Raw genomic sequence first — 25,223 nt, 5'->3', positions numbered from 1 at the left:
TGTCATGGCTTCTTTTGTTGTGGAGCACGGGCTCTAGGCGTGCAGGTTACTGCAGTTATGGCACATGGGCTCAGTAGTCGTGGCTTGTGGGTTCTAGAGCTCAGGCTCAGTAGTTGTGGCTTACGGGCTTAGTTGCTCCGTGGCATGTGGGATCCTCCCGGGCCAGGGCTCGACCGTGTCCGCTGCATTGGCAGGTGGATTCTAACCACTGCGCCACCAGGGAAGTCCCCCTAATTATTTCTTTATCCTTGTTTACCTTCCCTCCCTACCTTTCTTTCCTCCCTTATTATTTCTTTTGGTCATTTAAATTTGCTTGAGATTTAAATGGATATCCATTTCTGTGGTTGTTTTATCTTTTTTTTTTTTTTTGTCTTGCCCATGGCTTGTGGGATCTTAGTTCCCCAACCAGGGATTGAACCCGGGGCCATAGCAATGAATGCGCCAAGTCCTTACCACTGGACCGCCAGGGAATTCCTTATGGTTGTTTTAGATACTAGCTTTTCTTTCACTGTTGTTTTAGCATTTTGTTTGCATGTTTTTTTCTTTTGGCTAAAATTTACTTATTATCTTTGCAGAGTTAATAAGCTGCCATATTCTCACAGACTTATGGACTTATCTATTCAGCAAACATGTATTACATGCTGCATCTGTGCCCAGGATTGTTCTAGGTGTTACAGGGAGACTAAAACCCTCCAGGAACTCGGTGTATTGGTGGTAGTTGAAAACGTAGAAGTGGAGGGGATTGCTGAGAGAGAACAGCAATCTGCTGAGGGCAGCAGAAGAGGCATAGAACCCTGGGAGGTTACCTTGTATAAGGACAGAGGGAGAGAGTGGAATCCGTCGAAGGAGGCTTGGAGTGGACCAGCAAGGGATTTGGTAGCTTGGAAGAAGTTATCATGGAAGCCTAGGAGAGTTTGGGATTCAGAATCATCTTTGACCTGAAGGGGATTTTTGAGATTTCAGTCTTAGATTTCCAGTAAGGATATTGAAGTCCAGTGAGGTGGTGTGACTTGTCCAGGTTTTATGTGAAAAACCGGTGGTCGAGCAGAGTCTAGAACAAGGAATTTCTTGATTCCCGGCTTGGTGTTCTCACCTCCGTAGCTTGGTGTAAGACTCTTCTTTGTTTCAGTTATTTCTGATGGGGTTTTATGTGTCTGTCTGTGAAGGAGGCGCTTCTCTGTACTTTACTTTGCATCATTTCCCCAGCAGTCTATAGCTAGTCTTTAAAAGAAACAACAAAACTTTAGACTTTAGAGCAGAGAATGAGACCTTTAAAAGCCATTTCAAGACAGAACCTTTCTCACCCATAAGTAGTAAATGTGTATTTTCTTAATCTTCATGACCTCTTATATTCTCTATCAGGTGACTCTCAAAGGAGTTTTATAGCATTATGTTGATGAAAAGCATAGAAGTTAAATTGAAGTACCTGTCATTTGTTCTACAGATCTAAGTCTAAAACCACATTACTTCTTTTTCTAGGGGAAAGAATAGTAATAGTAAAAGTTTCATTACCTATCTTCTAAGTATACATGTGACATATTTAATAAAGTTTGCTTTATTTCATATAAGTATATTTAAATACATGTCATGATCAGATAACATCCATCAGAGAAAACAGGTTAATGTTTAAGAAATTTCTGATAAGTTGTGGCTTCCCTGAATTCCTCTGTTGTCCTCTTCAAAGATTGCAGAAGTATACGTATATTCCTGGAGATTATATTTGAAGCATCCTGAAAAGGTTTTTAGAAAATTACCAAAGATAGCATTCTTCCTCTTAGAAAATATTCCCATTTGTTAAGAAATAGATGCTGATCTAAATAATATGAAATTAGCAAAACAAGTCAACTAAATCATGTATTCTGACAGCCAGAATTCTTATACTTTTTGAATCTTGATTTTTAAATGATATAAAATGTTTTATTACTAGAAAATTTATCCTTTTCATTTAAGATTTACATTACATTTAGTATTTTATATGGCTTTGAGTATAAAATAGGATTAATAACTAAAAGACTGTTCCTATCTGACCTTTCTTCTGCAGAATAACTTAATGCTTTGAAATGAGTAAATCTTAGATAAGAGAAGTGCAAGAGGCTTTAAAAGTTATTTTCATCTCTTCTAATTCCTTTGACATTCATAAATTCCTTTTTTCCTCCTTCCTGTGCTCTTGGCTTATTTAACAGGTAAGATACTAAAATCAGAACCTCTTTTGTAATATAAAACAACAATGTTGAGTACTTAGTGTTAAATATTGATCGTGGCAGAGCTGGATTCATTTAATGATTAAGTAAAGGATATAATGAGTAAGTGCAGGAGCACCTGAGCTTCTCTGAGGGCTGTCGTGGGGTTGGGGGTAGGGATGAAGCGCTGGGTGATCAGGGCCCACACAGCATAGATAGTGGGGAGAGACAGCTCGTTCTTACTCAGGTTAGTATGGTGTTACATGGAGAAACACATCCCTTGTTACCGAGGGTGCAACCATGTGCAAGCCATTATATGTTAATCTGTGTAATAATTGTACATCAGAATATTCAGACTGTCATAGTGGCTCCAGCAGTCCAAGGAGTGAGACTTTTGCATTGTAATATAGATAGACTTGAGGAAATAAAAGCCTGAGTTAGGAAGATTATTGTGGGAATGAACTGAAAGGGACAGATGATAAATATTAAGAACATTTAAATTATGAGTTAGCAGCCACAAAAAGGAATGAAATTGGGTCATTTGTAGAGATGTGGATGGACCTAGAAAGTGTCATACAGAGTGAAGTAGGTCAGAGAAAAACAAATGTTGTATAGTAACGCGTATATGTGGAATCTAGAAAAATGGTACAGATGATCTTATATGCAAAGCATAAATAGAGACACAGATGTAGAGAACAAATGTATGGACACCAAGGGGGAAAGGGGTGGGGTGGGAGGAATTGGGAGACTGGGATTAACACATATACAGTATTGATACTATGTATAAAATAGACAACTGATGGGAACATACTGTATAGCACAGGGAACTCCACCTAATGCACTGTGGTAGCCTAAATGGGAAGGAAGTCCAAAAGGGAGGGGATATCTATCTGTATGTATATGGCTGATTCATTTTGTTGTGCAGTGGAGGCTAACACAGAATTGTAAAGCAACGATACTCCAATAAAAATAATAAATAAATAAATTATGAGTTAGAACTGATAGGATTCAAACTTGACTGTGCATCAGAATCACTTGGAGAGTTGGTTAAACAAATTCTGGGCCTCACCTGTTGGTCTGGAATGGGGCCTGAGAATTTGCATTTATGACAAATTCCCTGGGTGGTGCTGATGCTACTCATCCGGGAAGCATACTTTGAGAATCACTGCCATAAATGTCTGTAGACTCTTTCCCATCCCCACATTCCGTGTGTGCAGTAGAGAGTCAATGCCAGCATATAAGAAATGAGCTAAGTGTTCTAATTCAATTCAATTAAATATTTTAGTTAAATATTTCTAATTAATTAAATATTTTTGTGTTTTGTTTTTTAGGCCAAGTGATGGTAGTAACGGTAATTCAACATGTAATATCGAAGTTATAAACTCACTGGATATTGAAGAAAGCATTTGGTCTCCTAGGTTTGGATTGAAGGGCAAAATAGATGTTACAGTTGGCGTGAAGATACATCGAGGATGTAAAACGAAATATAAGATAATGCCACTGGAACTTAAAACTGGCAAAGAATCAAATTCTATTGAACACCGTAGTCAGGTATAAATATTAATAAGAAAATTATGAGTGTGTAATATATTTAAATTTTTTTAATATGTTTGAAAAGTAGTCGCTTTATATATTTTGATTCAATTCAGGTGATTTTTAATTTAACCCAGCATTTCCTAAACCTAATTTACCACAGAGCTACTGTTTTCATGTAACATCTACATAGGATACTCTTTAGGAAACAGCAGTGTAAATTTATTCTTTTACTTCTGACCTTTAATCCAATGATGTTGATTTTTTTTAAAAAAAAGTCCCATTGTTCTTTTAAAATTTTATTTTATTTTATTTTATTTTATTCTTTATTTTTTTGAGGTACGCAGGCCTCTCACTGTTTTGGCCTCTCCCGTTGTGGAGCACAGGCTCCAGACGCGTAGGGTCAGCGGCCATGGCTCACGGGCCCAGCCGCTCCACAGCATGTGGGATCTTCCCAGACCAGGGCACGAATCCATGTCCCCTGCATCGGCAGGTGAACCCTCAACCACTGCGCCACCAGGGAAGCCCCATTGTTCTTTTTTAAAAAAAAAAAAATTTATTTATTTATTTTGGCCGCGCCGGGTCTTAGTTGCGGCAGGTGGGATCTTTGTTACAGCATGTTTAGTTGCGGCATGAGGGCTTCCTAGTTGTGGCATATATGTGGCATCTAGTTCCCCGACCAGGGATTGAACCTGGGCCCCCTTTGTTGGGAGTGCGGAGTCTTGCCCATTGGACCACCAGGGAAATCCCAATATATTGATTTTTATTTAAAATGAAATATAGAACTGTATCTTACCATTAAGTTTAATTCAAGTTTTCTTAATCATCTTCTCCTTGGTAAATATGTCTTCTGTTGTCCTTCAAAATGACCTGAAATTTATATTAATTATAGTGAGTTAACAAATCAAAGTAACTAACATAAAGTTCTATTTTTTCTAATTATTTCCATTCCCTCTGCCAACCTCCACATTGGCAGTCTATGGTATGTTCTAGACACTTTTTTTTTTAAATTTATTTTATTTTATTTTGGCTGCACTCGTGGCACATGGGATCTTAGTTCCCCCACCAGGGATCGAACCCGAGCCCCCTGCAGTGGAAGCGTGGAGTCTCAACTACTGGACAACGAGGGAAGTCCCCTAGACACTTTTAAATAAGCAAAGATAAAACTAAAAGCAGTAACATTATTGTATTTTTATGGTATAATAAGTATTAAAGGAACAAATAATATAACAAATAGCATAGCATTTGTAATATAACTTAAATTTCCTTTTGCCCATGGAATTTTCACATTTTATTTCAGCAGATTTTATGTAAAATAGGTTCAGATTCAAAGTACTGAATTGTATAATCAGGGATTAACAAGATCTTCCCTTATTAAATCTTTCTTGCTATTCTTAATTGTGTACCAAGCACCAAAGGTTCTCACAAAAGCTTTTCCATTTGGGAATGAAAAATAGGGTAACCTTGTTGTTTCACCTATCGTTGGGTTTTACAGATACTGGAGGTAGAGGAAAAATTAGGCTTCCCCTATCAGAAGACTTGAATTTTTCACTTTGGTAAAACAGAAATGGCTGAAATTATGAACAAAGACTTGGCTAGATTAAAGCCTTCTTGTGAAAGGAAAATCATGTCTAGATAGAAGAAAAGCTATTTTTCTTAAATTTTTATTTATTTTTGGCTGCGTTGGGTCTTTGTTGCTGCGCATGGGCTTTCTCTAGTTGCATCGACGGGCTTCTCATTGTGGTGGCTTCTCTTGTTGTGGAGCACGGGCTCTAGGCACGCAGGCTTCAGTAGTTGTGGTGCATGGGCTCAATAGCTGTGGCTCGCGGGCCCTAGAGTGCAGGCTCAGTAGTTGTAGCGCCCGGGCTTAGTTGCTCTGCAGCATGTGGGATCTTCCCGGACCAGGGCTCGAACCTGTGTCGCCTACATTGGCAGGTGGATTCTTAACCTCTGCACCACCAGGGAAGCCCAAGAAAAGCTATTTTGAAGTCAAAGATTTGAAGAAATGTGTTTTGTGTATGTGAGGCCGAAAATTTTTCCTTGTGTTTTTAAGGACAAGTTTGTTTGAAATCACTTCTGAATGCTAAAAGGAAGAGAAATACAAAAGCATTTCAGCATCTAAAGTGGTCTAGATTTAAAGACCTTTCTTCTAAGGCCACTGCTCTAAATTGTAGTGCCTTCAAGGCAAAGAATATTACTGTATTTAATTTTGTTCAGTTGGAACTTTTATCTTTGCAAGAATAGAAGCTGGAAGAAGAACTTTTAAGAATACAGTGGTTAAAAAAAAAAAAAAAGAATACAGTGGTGTTTATCATATTTAAAAACAGGAAAAATGATTTGGACAAGGCTCAAACAAATATATTGGAGTGCATACTCATTGAGTAAGAAACAAGGAGACATTGAAAGAATAATTATAGTAATTCATTGAGATATATACATAGATAGATAGATAGGTAAATAGATATTGTGGATGAGGAAAGACAGATCTCCCCTTTTAGGAATTTTTTTTTTCTTCAAATTAAAACTTTAATGAATATAATTACTAGTGCATAAGCAAAAGAATATTAAATCCAGGTATAATTTTTCATTAAAGGTTTTAAATCACTTCCTTTTTTGTTATGTATATATATATTTTTTAACATCTTTATTAAAGTATATTACATTGTTGTGTTAGTTTCTGCTGTATAACAGAGTGAATCAGCTATATGTATACGTATACCTTTTAGGAGATTTGACTTCTCACTTTGGTAATACAGAAAATGTTTATGTTATAAACTAACTTTAGTTAAGGAAGATCTTTATTTTATAAATGGATTGCATTCTAAAAATTCATTTCTAAGTCAGTAATGTGACATTAGAAACATTTTCTTGGTTTTTTTTTTTTTGGCCGTGCTGCATGGCATGTGGGATCTCTGTTCCCTGGGATCAAACCGGTGCCCCTTGCATTGGGAGTGTGAAGTCTTAACCAGTGGACCACCAGGGAAGTCCCCCTGAAACACATTTTCTAAAGGAAAAATATTATATGGAGCTGTGATCTCTAAACCAGCTCACAGAAACCTATTTCACTTGTGATATAGTTGGATTATAACAGTGTTGTAGAATTGCAGTCCGGCTTCCTTTTATCATAATATGAAGGGAATTTCATTTCAGATAGTTTTTCCTTTTAATAAGTCCCAGAAGCAGAATCCTCTTCCTTCTGCCTCAGTTTCCGTGAAGGGAAAAACTTAACATAGATGGACCATTAGTTTGGGTTGACTCCCTTGGTCCACAGCCCCAAGGCTTCACCCTGTCATTTATGAGTTCATTTTAATTTTTAAAAGTTTTATTTGGTTACTTACGCTGTATCAGGCAACACAAATGGAGTGCTTATAAGAAGACATCCCCAAACATGCTACATAGGCTCAAATGTTGCTGCTAAGGTGTTTCCATGAACTAAAGGAACTATTTCTAACTTGTCTTAGATGGTTTCTCTGAAGAGCGCCACATAAACTTAAAGCACTTAATGCTCCCTCCTGCTCTGGAAAAAAAACCAGTGAACTGTTAGTAGAGTTTGTCTCATTTAGTTGTCACAGTAACTATGACATAAATAATATGCATTTTAGCGTTTAATCCACTCATTTTAAACAGGGAAAATACTGTCTGAAGACAACTTCAAAATGGAAAACATAGCTTGATTAATTTCCCTCTTTAACTTATTGGAGATTATTTACCATCTAAGAAAAATTCTAAATATTTCTTTTTTGTCTGTGTAAAACTGAGAAGCATATACTATGTTTTGTGGAAATTAAATATTTGACTTTGAATTTATTGTATTACCTTTACTAAATTTGGATCGTGTTATTTTCAAAATGGAAATAGCTTGATTCACCTTTTGATTTTAAAATTACAATATGTATTGATTGCAAAACATGTATGTAAATATAGAAAGTTAAAGTTTTATTTGATGAAATATACCATGTTTTCACAGCTTGTTCTGTACACACTGCTAAGCCAAGAGAGGAGAGCTGATCCAGAGGCTGGCCTGCTCCTCTACCTGAAGACCGGCCAGATGTATCCTGTACCTGCCAACCATCTCGATAAAAGAGGTTGAGCTCTTTTCTCTCAATTTTACTTCTCTGCGTTTTGTTGGTTGTTTTTTTCCTTCAATTTTTGGTGACACACATTTATACCTGACAATCACTCACTGACACTGCTAGGCCTAAAACAGGTTGTAATTGGTAAGTTGTGGTGCTTTTTTAAAAAAAAGAATTTTAGGGAACTCCCTGGTTATCTAGTGATTAGAACTCCCCGCTTGCACTGCTGAGGGCCTGGGTTCAATCCCTCGTCGGGGAACTGGGATCCTGCAAGCCGTGCGGTGTGGCCAAAAAAAAAAAAAAAAAAAGAATTTGAACAATATACTGTATAGTTGAAAACACTATTAACCTTTTTACTATATAAGTTCAATTAGGGCATATTTTAGATTCCACAATAAGTGATATCATACGGTATTGGTCTTTCTTTGTCTGAGTCACTTCACTTAGTATGATAACTTCTAGGTCCATCCATGTTGCTGCAAATGGCATTATTTCATTCTTTTTTTACAGCTGAGTAGTATTCGATGGATGTGTGTTTGTGTGTGTGTGTGTGTGTGTGTGTGTGTGTGTATCACATCTTCTTTAATTTTATTTATTTTTGGCTGTGTTCGGTCTCCGTTGCTGTGTGTGGGCTTTCTCTAGTTGCAGCGAGCGGGGGCTACTGTTTTTGGTGGTGTGCGGGCTTCTCATTGCAGTGGCTTCTCTTGTTGTGGAGCATGGGCTCTAGGCACGCGGGCTTCAGTAGTTGTGGCACACAGGCTCAGTAGTTGTTGCTTGTGGGCTCTAGAGTGCAGGCTCAGTAGTTGTGGTGCACGGGCTTAGTTGCTCCGCGGCATGTGGGATCTTCCCGGACCAGGGTGTCCCGTGTATTGGCAGGCGGATTCTTAACCACTGCGCCACCAGGGAAGCCCCGCATCTTCTTTATGTAGTCATCTGTCAATGGACATTTAGTTTGGGATTAGCAGATGCAAAGTATTATATATGGAATGGATAAACAATAAGGTCCTACTGTATGGCACATGGAACTATATTCAGTATCCTGTGGTAAACCATAATGGAAAAGAATATGAAAAAGAATGTATATATATGTATAACTGAATCATTTTGCTGTACAGTGGAAATTAACACAACATTGTAAATCAACTATACATTAAAAAATAAATTAAAAATATTTTACTATATAAAACTTTATTTTAAACTTGCTGTCTTACATTCAGGACACTATAGATAGCTGTATTTGTCCTTAGCATTCAGCCAATAAAACACCAGCTTCACAATATTTACTACTTATGAGATTCATGGTTATTCAAAGAACTTATCAAGTGAACAAAAATTGAAGGAAATATACCAAAATGTTATCAGTGGTTATTTTAGTGTAGTGGGAAATATGAATGTTGTTCTTTCCTTTTTTATGTTTTTGAATCTGAAAGTTATATATAATGGAAAAGATGTATAATAAACTTTACATAATTCTTAAAAAACAACCATCCTTTTTCCCGCATAGAATTATTAAGGCTAAGAAACCAGATGGCATTCTCTTTGTTTCACCGTATTAACAAATCTGCTACTGGAGAGGAGAAGACAAAGCTTGCTCCTTTGCCACAAATAATTGAGGAACAGCAAACCTGTAAATATTGTTCACAGATGGGCAACTGTGCTCTTTATAGCAGGTAAACACACTGTCTTCCCAAAGTATTAATTCCAGTTAAGTAAGTATTCAACTCAGAATGATTTTACATTGTTGGCTGGTCTGGCATTGATGGTTTCATTTTGGTTATTTAAAACAAAGGGAATAGAAAAAAAAAACCAAGCACAGCTAGTTCATATTATATAACAAGCCTCTTTCCTTGGAGAGATAGAATGCTTTTAAAACTTTTTCCAAAAGTGAATATTTTAATCTTGCTGCATATAGTTCCTGGGGAAATGAAATAATTGTAGAACTTATGGAACCTATTTAAGAAAGATGTAGTATAGGCATTGTTAATACAGCTTTTCTTAAATGATATTTCAAGAAATCTTCCCTTTCTTAGTTGATGTTTTAATTTCAAACCTTTTGTAGTTCAAAATAGGGAAATTTTGTTCTTCCAGACACTTTGATATGATTCAGTAGACTTGTCTTATTTATATATGTCTATTTTTCTACAGATGGGAAGTTTATTAGCTGTCTTGTAAGCAATCATATGTATTTACACCTTCATAGCCAGTGAGAGTTTTGGAAGAAACAAGAAGGTAGTTAGATGTAAATTCAGACTAGGAAACAAGATCAAATCAGAACCGAAGTTCTAAATCAGCCTGAAAATTCACATAAAGTAGTTTTAAAAGTACAGTTGACCCTTGAACAACACTGGGGTTGGGGGTGGCAACCCTCCCTGCAGTTGAAAATCTTAGTATAACTTATAGATGGCCCTCCATATACGAGATTCCTCCACGTTCCTGTATTTAGCCAACCTCAGATCATTTAGTACTATAGTATTTACTATTGAAAAAAGTCCACGTATAAGTGGACCCATAGAGTTCAGTCCCATGTTATTCAAGGGTCAACTGTATTGTATCTCTTAATGGCAGAGACCGTGAACCATGGGAAATCTGGGCCTATAATACAAGCACATATTTTTGAACTCTTAAGTTTTACTCTCCATGTTTTTTATGCTATCCTATAATGTATTTGTTTCTATATAAAAATTCATAATTAATATTGAGCAAAATTGATACTCCACATGGTTCTCCATGTTTTTATGTTGACTTTCTTAATGGCACAGAGCTGGATGTACAAATACTGTGATTTTGAGAAATGCAGTCCTACAAAAAGCCGAAACTTGCTACATATAGGAATGAAGACTGGGCTATAACGAAACTTCAGCACTTGTTAGGGGAACAGTCATTCAAGGCAAAATAATGCAGTATTGAGTTTCTAGGGCATTTTGTTTTGTAAAAAGCCATTTGGCTTATGAAATGTTGAAATGACTTTAAAAGAAAATTAGGGGCTGTGGTTATAAGTTATGATGATTATCATATATGTGTATTTATTTTAGAAATACCTCATTTTATAACCAGCCAGTGAAATGTTTCATATGCATCTCTGACTTGGAGCTTTATCTTTAGAGCGGTTGAACAACAGATGGATGACAGTTCAGTCCCGACCAGCATGCAGCCCAAAATAAAAGAAGAAACCCAGCATCTAAAACTTACACACTTAGAGTATTTCAGCCTTTGGTGTCTTATGTTAACCCTGGAGTCACAGTCAAAGCATAATAAAAAAAATTACCAAACTATATGGTTAACGCCTGCTTCAGATATGTAAGTGGTCCATTTAATACAGTAAAACTTCAGTAATTTGGATTAGCCAGTGGTATGAAATTTGTAATTCATGACAAATACAGGTTATGTAGCATGTTAAAGCCATGCAGTTTCGTATATTCATGCCAACTCCAGATGGCTGTCAGTGAATTGTTTCTAAGTAGAGCACCATTGTTATTTTCAGTAGATTAAATATACTTCGGGACTTCTCTGGCGGTCCAGTAGTTAAGACTCTGCGCTTCCACTCCTTAGGGTGTGGGGCGGGCGGACGACTAAGATCCCGCATGCCATGTGGCACCGCCAAAATAGATAAATACACAAATACGTAAATAAATAAACCTCAAGAAATCTTACTTAAAAAATTACTAGTGAAATTAAATCCTCTTTCATCAGTGAAAAGACTATAAACTTGAGTATATCATAAGGTGAATTTTAGCGTATTGGTACAGTGGAAATTAATGATGTTTTACTTAATATTTTAAATACTAGCATTTTGAAAGTCTTTATTTTTGTAAGTTTTGATAGAGATTCACATTTTCTAAAGTGGGTCAATATTGTATTTTGTGAGATCCGTTCTTTTACAAGTTACTTGTAAAGTTATAACTTTCTATATCTTTGCATAGTATATTTCTTTATGTAATATTTAGTTGCTTTTGATCCATTTCTTTCTTTCCAGAATGAATATTGATAATAATGTGACTTTAGACCTTAGATTTTTATTTCCTTAATACTAGACTTTAACACAAGGCACCATTACAGTGGAGAAAGTTTGTCGTTTTCAACAGACTACATAAGTACAGTGAATACGTCCAGTGTACGCGCCAGCAAGCTTCTCTAGTATAATAGTAATGCCTGAGAGATTGTAAATGCTTAATGCTTACTTCTAAGGCAGTGCTTGCCATTGTTTTAGTAACAATAATTATAAATTCTCTTATAAACACTAAAGAAATACGTTACTACTTTCTTCACTTCAGGTTCAGAGTCAGGTTACTACGATTTGTCTTCTGTAGTGTTATATGTGTATCAGCACAGGAGGTGGGGTGTCAGTCAAGAATCAAAGTGCTGATATGCAAGTTGTTCAGAAATCTCAGAGACTTCCCTGGTGGTCCAGTGGTTAAGAATTCGCCTCCCAATGCAGGGGATTTGGGTTCAATCCCTGGTCTGGGAACTAAGATCCCACATGCCTCAGGACAACTAAGCCTGAGCACTCTAGAGCCTGCGTGCCACAACTAAGACCTGATGAAGCCAAATAAATAAATAAATATTTAACAAAAACAAGTCCCAGACTGTGGGTGCAACAAGGGAGGTGCTCCCTAGCACCTGTCTAGAGATCTGGTGATGAGAGATTTTCTTTTTTTGGCCTTGTTGCATGCATGCGGGATCTTAGTTCCCCGACCAGGGATCAAACCTGTGCCCCCTGCGGTGGAAGCATGAGTCTTAACCACTGGACTGCCAGGGAAGTCCTGAGAGATTATTTTAAAACTAATTTCTCTTTTTCTTTCTCTCTCATAGGGAGGAGAGTGGCAGCTGCATTGGGAACCTGATTAGAACAGAACATGTAAAGACAGTTTGTGATGGACAATATTTACATAATTTCCAACATAAAAATGGTGTCATGCCTGTCACAAATCTAATGGCAGGTGACAGAATTATTTTAAGTGGAGAAGAGAGAACATTGTTTGCTTTGTCTAGGGGGTACATGAAGGAGATTAACATGACAACTGTAACCTGTTTATTAGACAGGTAATGAAATGTTCCCTTTTTGGGTAAAGCTTTATTGATATGTAAACATATACCATATGGTTCATCCATTTAAAGTGTATAATTCAGTGATGTTTAGTATATTCACAGAGCTGTGCAGTCAGCACTAAAATCAATTTTAGACCATATTCATCACCTGCAAAAGACTCCCTGTATCCTGTAGTCACTCCCCCTGCCCTAGGCAACCACCAATTCCCTTTCTCTCTATAGATTTGCCTCTTCTGAACATTTCACATAAATGGGATCATACAATATGTGGTCTTTTGTGACTGACTTTTTTTACTTAGCGTACTGTTTTTGAGGTTCATCTTCATGTAGTGGCATGTACCAGTACTCCATGCCTTTTAAAAAAATTTTAGATAAAATTCACATAACATAAAATTAACCATTAACCATTTTAAATTTAGAGTTCAGTGGCATTTAGCAATTATCCAACTGCTAAACTTTTGTTTAATACATTACATTCCATAGTGTTAATGTGGACGTAATCTTATCAGATTCTCACAACCATGTGTACAGCAGGCAGGACAGACGCCCTGTGTTGACTGTAAAGCTTATTTCTCCTTCTTAGCACTCTGGGCACTCACCGTTTCATTCTCTCCTTTTTTTAAAGTATCTTATTTTTATAATTTTATTATTGTTATTATTTTTATTATCTTTTGTCTGCGTTGGGTCTTTGTTGCTGCGTGTGGGCTTTCTCTAGTTGCGGCGTGTGGGCTTCTCATTGTGGTTGCTTCTCGTGGCGAAGCATGGGCTCTAGGTGCGTGGGCTTCAGTAGTTGTGGCATGCGGGCTCTAGAGCGCAGGCTCAGTAATTGTGGCACACGGGCTTAGTTGCTTCGTGGCATGTGGGATCTTCCCAGATCAGGGATTGAACCCGTGTCCCCTGCGTTGGCAGGTGGATTCTTAACCACTGTACCACCAGGGAAGCCCTCCGTTTTTTAAAGAAGTTGCTTTTTTCCATTTATAGTTGTAAATACTTTATATTTATAAAGTATAAGTTAAAACAAAGTGAGTTAATTTAATAATATTAATTAAATAGAAAAGTCGGTATGAAAATTTGTGGTAGAAACTAATATCCATATTTGTTAATATCCATATTCCCAGGCTTCCCTGGTGGCACAGTGGTTGAGAGTCCACCTGCCGATGCAGGGGACACAGGTTCGTGCCTGGGTCTGGGAAGATCCCACATGCCGCGGAATGGCTGGGCCTGTGAGCCATGGCCATTGAGCCTGCGTGTCTGGAGGCTGTGCTCCGCAACGGGAGAGGCCACAACAGTGAGAGGCCCGCGTACCGCAAAAAAAAAAAAAAAAAAAAAATCCATATTCCCTTCTTCGTGGACCCCCAGCCTTTCTTGCATTTAAGTGCCGGCATGCGTCACATTTCTTAGTGGATGGAGATCAGTAATTGGGATGCAGTGGAAATGTCCAGGCTTGCTCTCTGCTAATCAGTAATCCTAGTTAAGCCATAACCAGTCCTAGCCTAGCTTTCATGATATTGGAGTATCAGCTGTGATATTTCTGTTGTTTCTTAGGAATCCCTGCAGTCAGTCCTTTGAGGTATTTATTTGGCACCTAACATGTATTACGTGCTTTGTAAACCCTTGAGGAACTCATAGTCTTGTGGGTAACAAATAAATAAATATGTTTTTGGTCTAATATGACAAGCGTTTGGATTGATGGGAACACAGAGGAGAGGCATTTAACCCAGTTTTAGGAGGCTCAGGGAAGGCTTTGTGAAAAAGGTCATTCCAGATCTTCACCCTGTGGGTGAATAAATTAGCCTGATGAAGCAGTGTGAGAGGAGTATATCAAACAGAGGGAACAGGGTGTGGAAAGACCTGATGGTGTGAAGTGGAGTGTTCAGGAAAGTACAGGTAATAATTAGTTTCTGGAATGTAAAAGATAAAGAAGGGAAAGATTGGAGAGGTCAGGTCATAGAAGGTCTTATATACCATATTAAGAAGTTTTGACTTTTACTTTTTCAGATGTACTGAAGAGTTTTAAACAGAAGAATGATAATAATCAGATTTGCATTTTTCTGTGGATGCACTGTGGAGAATAGAGTTAATTAATGGAGGCAAAACTGAAAGCCGAGAAGTCAGGCATCTGTTGTAGTGGCCCAGGCTTGAGGTGATTGAGGGCAGGGTAGTTTTGACAGAGAAGGTGGAATGACTTTGAGAAATATTTAGAAAGTAAAACTGTCTGACATGGGATCCTGATCGAGTGTGCAGGGTTGGAAGAGAGTGAGGGAGAGGGAAGGATCAAGACAGCTGTGTGGATGCAAGAGCCATTAATTGAGGTCAGGACCACAGAAGAAGGATCGTGTTCAGCAGGAATAAAGAGTTGTTCAGTTTTGAAAAATTGAACTTTCATAGCCTGGGTTTTAACTAAGTGGAAATAAATATCTTGCTGCTTGCTGGATATCCAAACCTGAAGCTTGGGTGAGAAACAGGGTGGGAGAGGAATGTGAGGTCAGGCCTGAAGATGTAGAGTTGGGATTTAGACCCACGTGGGGGCATGGGACCAGAGGAAAAATGACAAGAAAGAAGAGTACACAGGACCAGAGAGGGGACCTAGGGAACATCATGGTTTAGGGGCTGATAGAGGAGTGGGAGAAGCTGTCGGGAAAGAGACCTGTACTCCAGGCTGGAGGAGGGAGGAGCCGTATGCTTAGGATCCTTCTGGGGTGGTGAGCCCAGGCTGAATTGCCCAGGTCGAACTTGCCCAGGTCCAAGTGAGTTGTTAGCAAATGTTGTAGGTTTCCGATTATTAACTGCTTTGACTTTGGTGCCTTGTGCCTTCCCCTTCTCCCTTTTCACACCAATCCAGGGCCTCATCCTGTCTCTGGTTGGCAAGTATGTATTAGGGGCTGGTAGCCATTTTAATAGCAATTCTGGCTCATTTACTCTTTTAGCAGACAGCACCATATTTCTTATACAGACCCACTGACTATGTTAAATGAAAAACATTCATGTACATCTGTTTTCTGTTTTAGGAACTTGTCAGGACTCCCAGAATCAACTTTGTTCAGATTGGACCAGGAAGAAAAACATTGTAATATAGATACCCCATTAGGAAATCTTTCTAAACTGATGGAAAATACTTATGCCAGGTTTGTAACAATAAATGAATCTGAATTTTGCTCCACTTTCCTAAGGAACGTGGAGTAAAAAAAAAGCTTTTTTTTTCTTTTCAGTCAAAAACTTCGAGATTTAATCATTGACTTTCGCGAACCACAGTTTATATCCTACCTCAGTTCTGTTCTTCCACATGATGCAAAGGACACAGTTGCCTGCATTCTAAAAGGTATGTTATAATCAGCGTGTCTGCATCCATTAATTTTTCTTGGTTCTATTTATAATTTAATCTATATTATAGTCTAGCATTTTAATACTTTTTTTAAAAAAATATTTATTTATTTTTGGCTGAGTTGGGTCTATTGTTGCTGCGCACAGGCTTTCTCTAGCTGCGGCTAGCTGGGGGCTACTCTTTGTTGCGGTGCATGGGCTTCTCATTGCTGTGTCTTCTCTTGTTGCGGAGCACGGGCTCTAGGCGCCTGGGCTTCAGTAGTTGTGGCACACGGGCTCAGTAGTTGTGGCTCGTGAGCTCTAGAGCACAGGCTCAGTAGCTGTGGCGCATGGGCTTAGTTGCTCCGCGTCATGTAGGATCTTCCCAGCCCAGGGCTTGAACCCGTGTCCCCTGCATTGGCAGGGGGATTCTTAACCACTGCGCCACCAGGGAAGTCCTTTAATAATTTATAAACTTGTAATTACAACTTTTAGACAGCATCTCTTTGGAATTCGTTTACCTGTGACCTTTACGGTCACCATGATATTTCCTTACTTTGAAAAGATGTATTGAAGAACAGACTAGAATAGAGTCAGCTTTTCTTGTAAAATAGTTAAGGTGCTCAGTGAAATTCAACACTCTTTTTCCTGTTATTTTTAAATTTAAATGTAGGTTTGAATAAGCCTCAAAGGCAAGCCATGAAAAAGGTACTTCTTTCAAAAGACTACACCCTCATCGTGGGTATGCCTGGAACAGGAAAAACAACTACAATATGTACTCTTGTAAGGTTATTATTCTTTTGCTTAGAAACTGAATATTTAAATCAGCTTCTCCTTGGTTCAAAGAATGTGATATTGGATATAAAAAGGGCTGAATTTTAAGTCAAAATGCCTTTATTTCAAACTAAAAGTGACATGAGAAATAGAAAACCTAAATTACCAATAGTTGTGATCACCTTGTAGATATCTTGCATGTAAGATTGTCTAAAATCTCTTTCTGTTGTTGTTATATGTATGTTTTCCTTCCCTTTAAAAAATGATAAGTTGTACAGAGGCGGTTGAAATAGAGTTTTCTTGAATTTTTTTTTCATGTCAGTAAATTACTGAGCAGTCTTAGAATAAATCATAATGATGGCAGCAAATATTTATTGACTGATACTGTGTGCCAGGCACTAGTCAAAGTGTATTTGTATTCAATTTTATTATGACATAATGTATTATTAACATATCATTAATAACATGATAATAATGCCATGTTTTTTTCATAAAACATTTTGGCTATATAGTTTTTTAAAAAGTTACTTGGCTCAGCTCTTAGATATGCTTCCTATTAAGTTTTCTAATTCTATTCAAAAAATATAAATGTTAAAAATTACCGGGAGTTAAAAGTAATGCTGTTTTCCTTTCTTTTATTCATTATTAGGTAAGAATTCTCTATGCCTGTGGTTTTAGTGTTTTGTTGACCAGCTATACACACTCGGCTGTTGACAATATTCTTTTGAAGTTAGCAAAGTTTAAAATTGGATTTTTGCGCTTGGGTCAGACTCAGAAGGTACATCCAGATATCCAGAAATTTACAGAGGAGGATATTTGCAGATCAAAATCCATTAGATCCTTAGCTCTTCTAGAAGAACTCTACAATAGTCAAGTAAGTACAATTATTGTATAATAATACTGACAGTAATTTTTGTAGCCAGAATGAGGGGAGAAATGGTACGTTGGGAAATTTAATTGCATTGACCAAATTTGCACGTGATAAATTTATATAAACCACAGGACCAGTTTATGAGTTTATAGTTTGTTCTTTGCTTCTGAACTGAAATACGGTTTCTGGTTTATTATTCAGGGCTCCCATCTTCTAGTTTAAAATATCCTAGTAAAAGAAAACTCTGTTTCTGTCTACTCACACTTCTGACACTGACTACGTGGAGTTAGTGCAGACTCCACAGGTTAAGGACTCAGTCCCACAAGACTGCCCCCTACTTCAGTTCTCAATTGCGAGTTCAAGCCTCCTGTGCCCAGCTTGGGGGTTCCTGTGTCCTCCTCCTTGGATTCTATAATTTGCTAGAATGGCTCACAGAACTCAAGAAAGTCAGCTCATTAGCATAAACTCAGGTATGATTAAAAGGGACTTACGAATAACGAAAGATGTTCCCCTCACCCCAGCAATCAGGGAATTCCAAGGGTTTTAGGAGCTATGGGTCAAGAACCAGAAGGAAGACCAAATGTGTATTTCTTATCATATTATAGTGTCACACCTAGAAAACTAATAATCAAGATTTTTTAGTGAGTTTGAATTAGAAGTAATGGTATATGAATAGTCTTGTGATAGGTATTTTTAGGCTTTGATATAGAACCTAATTTTTATTTATTGTCTGTATGTATTTTTACTGGAAAGTCTTAACTGATATTTTTGTCTTAAAAATTATCTAAAAGAGATTTTAATAGACTATTCTTACAACTCTTTTGTCTAATATCTATCCCAATTATTGAAAAATTTTGAAGTGGCTAAGATGTATGTCTGATTTACTTTTTTAAATTAAAAGTTTTTATTTTGAGGTAATTATAGATTCACATATAGTAGTCAGAAATAATACAGGGAGATTATGTATACCCTTTGCCCAGTAGTAACATTTTACAAAACTAAAGTAAAATACCACAAGGATATTGACAGTGATACAGTCTACATACAGAATAGTTCCATTACCACAAGGATCACTCTCGTTGTACTTTTATAACTATGCACACTTCTTTCCTGCCTACTCATTCCTTAACCCCTGATAACCACTTTTCTGTTTTCCATTTCTACAGTTTTGTCGTTTCAAGAATGTTATATAAGTGGAAATATATGTTATCAAACAAAAGTTTGTGTGCCGGACACACAGTGAGGCCAAACAAACTGAAACGTCAGAGTTTGGAGCAGAGAAATGTTTATTGCAGGGCCAAGCAAGGAGACCAGGCAGCTCGTGCTCAAAAACCTCAAACTCTTTTCAGGGAGAAGTTTTTATAGGCAAAATTTGGGGTGAGGGCTGCAGGGTGTGTATCTTTCTTCTGGTTGGTTGGTGGTGAGGTAACAGGGTGGTGCTCCAGGAATCTTGTGCTCAGCCTGAAGTTACTATCCTCCACCTGGGTGCCGGCCTTATTTCCTGCGGAAGACCTCAAGGGAGCAGGGGAGGGACAAATTGGGAGATGGGATTGACATATACATACTACTATATATAAAATAGGTGACTAATAAGGACCTACTGTATAGCACAGGGAACCCAATACTCTGTAATGGCCTATATGGGAAAAGAATCTAAAAAACAGTGGATATATGTATAACTGATTCACTTTGCTGTACAGCAGAAACGAACACAACATTGTAAATCAACTATACTGCACTAAAAATTAAAAAAAAAAAAGAACTCAAAGATATTTGTAACCTATATTCCTTGAGGAAGAACCAGGATCCTTCTTTAATCCCTGCACTATAGTTTCTTGATTGTTCCTCCTTTGTTTCTGCATCCCCTATTTCCCTGATTAGTAGCTGTTTGAATATGCCCTTTGGAACTCTGGGAAGATCGAGTAGGCTGAAGCCTTTATCCTTCAAATAAGAAATGGGGGACCCGGAAAGGCTTTTGTTCCTAGGAGGGCCCCACAAGGTCCTGCTTGGTTTCACATACAGTATGTAATCTTTTGGGATTGGTGTTTTTCACTTAGCCTAATGCTCTGTAGATTCAGATTATTACATGTATCAATCAGTAGTTTGCTGCTTTTTATTGGTGAGTATTGTTCCATAGTATGGATGCGCCACAATTTGTTTAACCATTCACCCATTGGAAAACATCTGGATTGTTTGCAGTTTTGGGCTATTACGAATACAGCTGCTATAGACATTCATGTATAGGGTTTTGTGTGAACGTAAGTCTTCATATCTCTGGGATCAATGCTCAGGGGTCCAGTGTCTGAGTCATTTGGTAGTTGCATGTTTAGTTTTAAAAAAATCTACCAAACTGTTTTCTAAAGAAGCTATAACATTTTACATTCCCACCAGCAAAGTGTGAGTGATCCTTGTCAGCATTTGGTGGTGGTAACTATTTTTCATCTTGGCCATTCTGATAGGTGTATAGTGATATACAAAGTGAGAATGTCTCAACTTCCCCTTCATTCCTGAAGGGTAGTTTTGCTAGTTATAGGATTCTGGGTAAATATGTAATTCTTTTCTTTTATACTGGGAAAATATTCTGCCATTTTCTTCTGGCTTCTATGGTTTCTGATGAGAAATATGCTGACCTTTGAATTGGAATGTTTTTCCTTATAGCAAGGTGGTGTTTACCTGGGCTCCTTTTCAGAATTTTTTCTTTTCTTTAGTATTTAGAATTTTAATTATGATATGTCTTATAGTGGATTTTTTTCTATCATGTTTGGAGTTTTCCCAGCTTATTGAATCTATAGATTTAATGTCTCTTGCCAAACTTGGGACATTTTTAGCCATGATTTCTTCTAGTGCTTTTTCAGCCCCTCCCTCTTTCTTTTCTGCTAGGTCTGTGAAGACATGAATGGTGGATCCTTTATGTCCTGCAGGTCCATGAGGCTCTGTGTAGTTTTTGTTTTTTCAGTCTATTTCTGTCTGTTATTCAGACTGTATAATTTCTATTTTTCTATGTCTTTGTTCACTGATTCTTTTCTCTGTCCCTTGCTGTTGAGCCTATTCCATGATTTAAAAATTCTAATTATTCTAGTTTCAGTTCTAAAATTTCCATTTGGTTCTTCTTTTTACCTTCTGTGTCTTTGCCAAGACTTTTATTTTCTTGAGATTTTATATCTTTTTCTTTTCATTCAAGTGTGTTCATAGTTGTTCATTGAAACATTCTTATCATGGCTGCTTTAAAATCTTTGTCATGTAATTCTAACATCACTGTCATCTATTGATTGTCTTATATTCATTCAGTTTGAGATATTTTTGGTTCTATATATAACGAGTGATTTTTGATGAAATCTGAACATTTTTGTATTGTTATTTAAAACTGCTGTTTTAACTCGCTTCTCTAACACTACCCTGGTAGGGCAAGAGTGTATGCCACCTCATTATTGCCAGCTGGGAGCTGAAGTCCAGGATCCCTACTTGGCTTCTTTTAATGCAGAAGGTGACAGGCTTTTCATTACTGTTGGATAGGGGTGGAAGGAAGTCTAGGCTCCCCACGCAGTCTCCACTACATTGCCGGGTGAGGGTTACTACCAGCCAAGAGGGATGAAAATCCTGGCTTGACGTCTCTGACACCACCCTGGCAAGGTATTGGGGTGCCTTATTCCAGCCTCAGGCAGGTAGAAGTCTAGGATCCCCCCTTGACCTTTGCTAGCATTGGTAGGGGGGCAAGCCCATAATTTTTTGTTTTTGTTTTTTTAGAGTTTCTAAAATCTTTATTAGATTGAACATGTGTTTTTTTTTTTTTCTTTTCCTTTATGGTTTATTACAGGATGTTGTATATAGTTCCCTGTGCATACAGTAGGACCTTGTTATTTCTCTGTTTTATATATAGTAGTGTGTATCTGTTAATCCTACGCTCCTAATTTATCCCTCCAGCCACCCTTTCCCTTTTGGTAACCGTAAGTTTGTTTTCTATGTCTGTGAGTCTGTTTCTGTTTTGTAAATAATTTCATTTGTATCATTTTTTAGATTCCACGTGTAAATGATATCATATGATATTTGTCTTTCTCTCTTTCTGGCTTACTTCACTTCGTATGAAATCTAGATCCATCCATGTTGCTGCAGATGGCATTATTTCATTTTTTATGGCTGAGTAATATTCCATTGTATACATATACCACATCTTTATCCATTTATCTGTCGTTGGATATTTAGGTTGTTTCCATGTCTTGGTTATTGTAAATAGCGCTGCGATGAACATAAGGGTGCATGTATGTTTTCAAATTAGAGTTTTCTCCAGATATATGCCCAGGAGTGGGATTGCTGGATCATATGGTGACTCCATTTTTAGTTTTTAAAGGAACCTCCATACTATTCTCCACAGTGGCTGCACCAATTTATATTCCTACCAACGGTGTGTGGGGGGGGTTCCTTTTCTCCACACCCTCGCAAGCATTTATTATTTGTAGACTTTTTAAGGATGTCTATTCTGATCTGTGTGGTGTTACTTCGTTGTAGTTTTGATTTGTGTTTCTTTAATAATTAGTGATGTTGAGCATCTTTTCATGTGCCTGTTGGCCATCTGTATGTCTTCTTTAGAGAAATGTCTATTTAGGTCTTCTGCCCACTTTTTTTTTTTTTTAATAAAGGAGATATAGTTCTTTTTTAAAAAAAATTAAATTAATTAGCTTATTTATTTATTTTTAGCTGTGTCAAGTCTTAGTTATGACATGCAGGATCTTCGTTGCAGTGTGTGGGATCTTTCGTTGTGGCACACAGGCTCTTCGTTGTGGTGTGTGGGCTTCTCTCTAGTTGCCGCGTTCGGTCTTCTTTCTAGTTGTGGCACGTAGGCTCTCAAGTTGAGGCACGTGGGCTCAGTAGTTGTAGCGTGAGGGCTTAGTTGCCCCTCAGCATGTGGGATCTTAGTTCCCTGACCCGGGATCAATGCGGTGTCCCCTGCATTGTATGGATTCTTTACCACTGGACCACCAGGGAAGTCCCTCCTGCCCAGTTTTTGATTGGGTTGTTTGTTTTTTTGTTACTGAGTTGTATAAGCTGTTGGTATATTTTGGAAATTAAGCCCTTGTTGTTCGCATCATTTGCAGATATTTTCTCCCCGTCTGTAGGTTGTCTTTTTGTTTTATTTATGGTTTTCTGTGCTGTGAAAAAGCTTATAAATTTGATTAGGTCCCATTTATTTTTGTTTTTTTATTTCTATTGAGGCCATAGTTTTTTATGTGGTGTTTGGCTAGAGTTGAGTGATTATTGTATAAGTTTTCTGTCTGCTAGGCTATCCCTTTCCTGTTCTTTTGGCTTTTGTTGGAACTTCTTTTGGTCTGCATACATTGGCATTCCTGTGTTCCTAGTCTGATCAGCTCCAAATCTGGGATATGTGAGGCAAAAGGAAAACCCAGGGAACTGTGGTGTTCCTCGTGTCCCAAGGTTCCTAGCTGGTCTACCTTTTCTCCGCCATTCAGTCTTTATGTTTATAGTTTTATATTTATATAATGTCCAGGGTTTTTCATTGTACTTTGTGGGAGGAGTAGGGAAAAGTACTCCATCTTCCCAGAAGTAAAGTCCTGGTTGACATTAAAAAAATAAATTCATTAACTTACTGCCTCTTGAATGGTTCCGATTTCCATTTTGAAATATCAAAATTTGAGCATTGTTATAGTGTCTGGAAAATTAACTTGATTTTTAAAAATTTATAGTAAAAAATTAAAATATTTTGTATGCTATATGTGTTTCTGCAGTCATATTGGGGGATTCCTGTTTTGGGGGACAAAGTTCTTTTTTGATCTTTTAATTTCAAAAATGGGAAAAACAAGGTATATTTCTTGGACATATTAAATAACTGATCTATTTTCCCTATTTGTTTTTAGCTTATAGTTGCAACAACATGTATGGGAGTAAACCATCCCATATTTTCTCGTAAAACTTTTGATTTTTGTATAGTGGATGAAGCCTCTCAAATTAGCCAACCAGTTTGCCTAGGGCCACTTTTTTTTTCACGGAGATTTGTGTTGGTGGGGGATCATCAGCAGCTTCCTCCCCTGGTACTAAACTGCGAAGCAAGGTAAGCAGACATTGAGGTTTCAATTTTAAACTAGATTCTTTTTAAGGGACAGTTTCAGTACACTGATAAGCCTGAACTGGATTTGTTGACAGAGCTCTTGGCATGAGTGAAAGCTTATTCAAGAGGCTGGAACAGAATAAGAATGCTGTCGTACAGTTAACCGTGCAGTACAGAATGAACAGGTATTTGTAACAGTGTCAGCTACGAGTGATTTTTGTATTTGTGTTCATCACTAAAACTAAAATTATTTTGTAATTCCCTTAGTAAAATTATGTCCTTAAGTAATAAACTGACATACGAAGGAAAGCTGGAGTGTGGATCAGACAAAGTGGCCAATGCAGTGATAAACCTACCTAACTTTAAAGATGTAAAGCTGGAACTGGAGTTTTATGCTGATTATTCTGAAAATCCTTGGCTGGTTGAAGTTTTCGAGCCAAAAAGTCCTGTTTGTTTCCTTAACACAGACAAGGTAAAAAACAAACATTTTCTTTAGTTTTTCTCCTTTTGCTCTGTTATTTGTATTCCTCAGTTTTCAGCAGCGATTGCTTCCTTAGAGCTTATGAGTTAAAACTAGTGTACTTCTTGTACTTTAACACAAAAGAATCTTTTCTTTCTATAGACTCACTGTCTTTGGGAGGTTTATTTTGGTGATTGATAGATGTCAAAATTGACTTTTGAAGTCAGAAAGGTAGAAAGTGAACTCAACTGTATAATTACATTTCCGATAAAAGAAATTGGCATTGATATTGTCAAAGGTCTGGGTTTACAAATGGACAGCAGATAGGATAAATTGATGTCCTTTTTTAAAAAAACAGACTTTATTTTCTAGAGCAGTTTTAGGTCCACAGCAAAACTGAGCTAAAAGTACAGAGATTTCCCATATATCTCCTCCCCCCACCATATGCATCTAAAGATCTCTTTGCAAATCTGTCATTAAACAAAAAATCTGCACAAGGACTTTAAATGACTTGAGTCTTATTTCTGAGAACTAAGAACAAAGTTTTGACCCTATGTTCCTACAGTTTGTTTTATATAGTGCTTCTCATTATTGACTTGGAAGTCTATGTAAGTTCAAATAAAAATATAATGACCAATTATATGTATGCATGTTATTCTAAAATAGGTGTATTTCTTGTTATCAAGATGGGTGGAGCCAGCTGGTTGTTAAAAATAGGGTCTTACCATGTGTGTACCATGGTGGGATTTTCATTCTCTTGGACATTGCCTTAGTGTTTCAGGATGAAGAATTTAGGGGCAGGCAGGCTCTGGGATATTTAGTCACATAAACTGATCTCACAAATGACTGCTTTTATAAACCACAACTCTAATTTATTAGTTATAATTTACCATTTTTTAACCTCACCAGTGATATTTCAGAGTCTTTT

At 37.4% G+C, this 25,223-nt stretch overlaps 1 protein-coding gene across 1 annotated transcript in view; it reads left to right on the top strand.

The window, feature by feature from the left end:
* The window catches only part of DNA2 (DNA replication helicase/nuclease 2), a 47,212-nt gene that overhangs the window by 17,474 nt on the left and 4,515 nt on the right, over positions 1-25,223 (top strand). Inside the window, exons 6-17 of the mRNA XM_032608803.1 lie at positions 3,512-3,731; positions 7,681-7,798; positions 9,291-9,456; positions 10,889-11,083; positions 12,596-12,826; positions 15,841-15,957; positions 16,042-16,151; positions 16,806-16,915; positions 17,556-17,780; positions 23,645-23,838; positions 23,931-24,020; positions 24,103-24,307. Of these exons, the coding sequence (XP_032464694.1) occupies positions 3,512-3,731; positions 7,681-7,798; positions 9,291-9,456; positions 10,889-11,083; positions 12,596-12,826; positions 15,841-15,957; positions 16,042-16,151; positions 16,806-16,915; positions 17,556-17,780; positions 23,645-23,838; positions 23,931-24,020; positions 24,103-24,307 (1,981 nt within the window). The remainder of the gene's footprint in view (positions 1-3,511; positions 3,732-7,680; positions 7,799-9,290; positions 9,457-10,888; positions 11,084-12,595; positions 12,827-15,840; positions 15,958-16,041; positions 16,152-16,805; positions 16,916-17,555; positions 17,781-23,644; positions 23,839-23,930; positions 24,021-24,102; positions 24,308-25,223) is intronic.

The sequence above is a fragment of the Phocoena sinus genome, chromosome 16, assembly GCF_008692025.1.
Source record: "Phocoena sinus isolate mPhoSin1 chromosome 16, mPhoSin1.pri, whole genome shotgun sequence".
Lineage (NCBI taxonomy): Eukaryota > Metazoa > Chordata > Mammalia > Artiodactyla > Phocoenidae > Phocoena > Phocoena sinus.
Note: the sequence above shows the minus strand (reverse complement) of the source record. Positions and strands in the feature narration are given on the sequence as shown.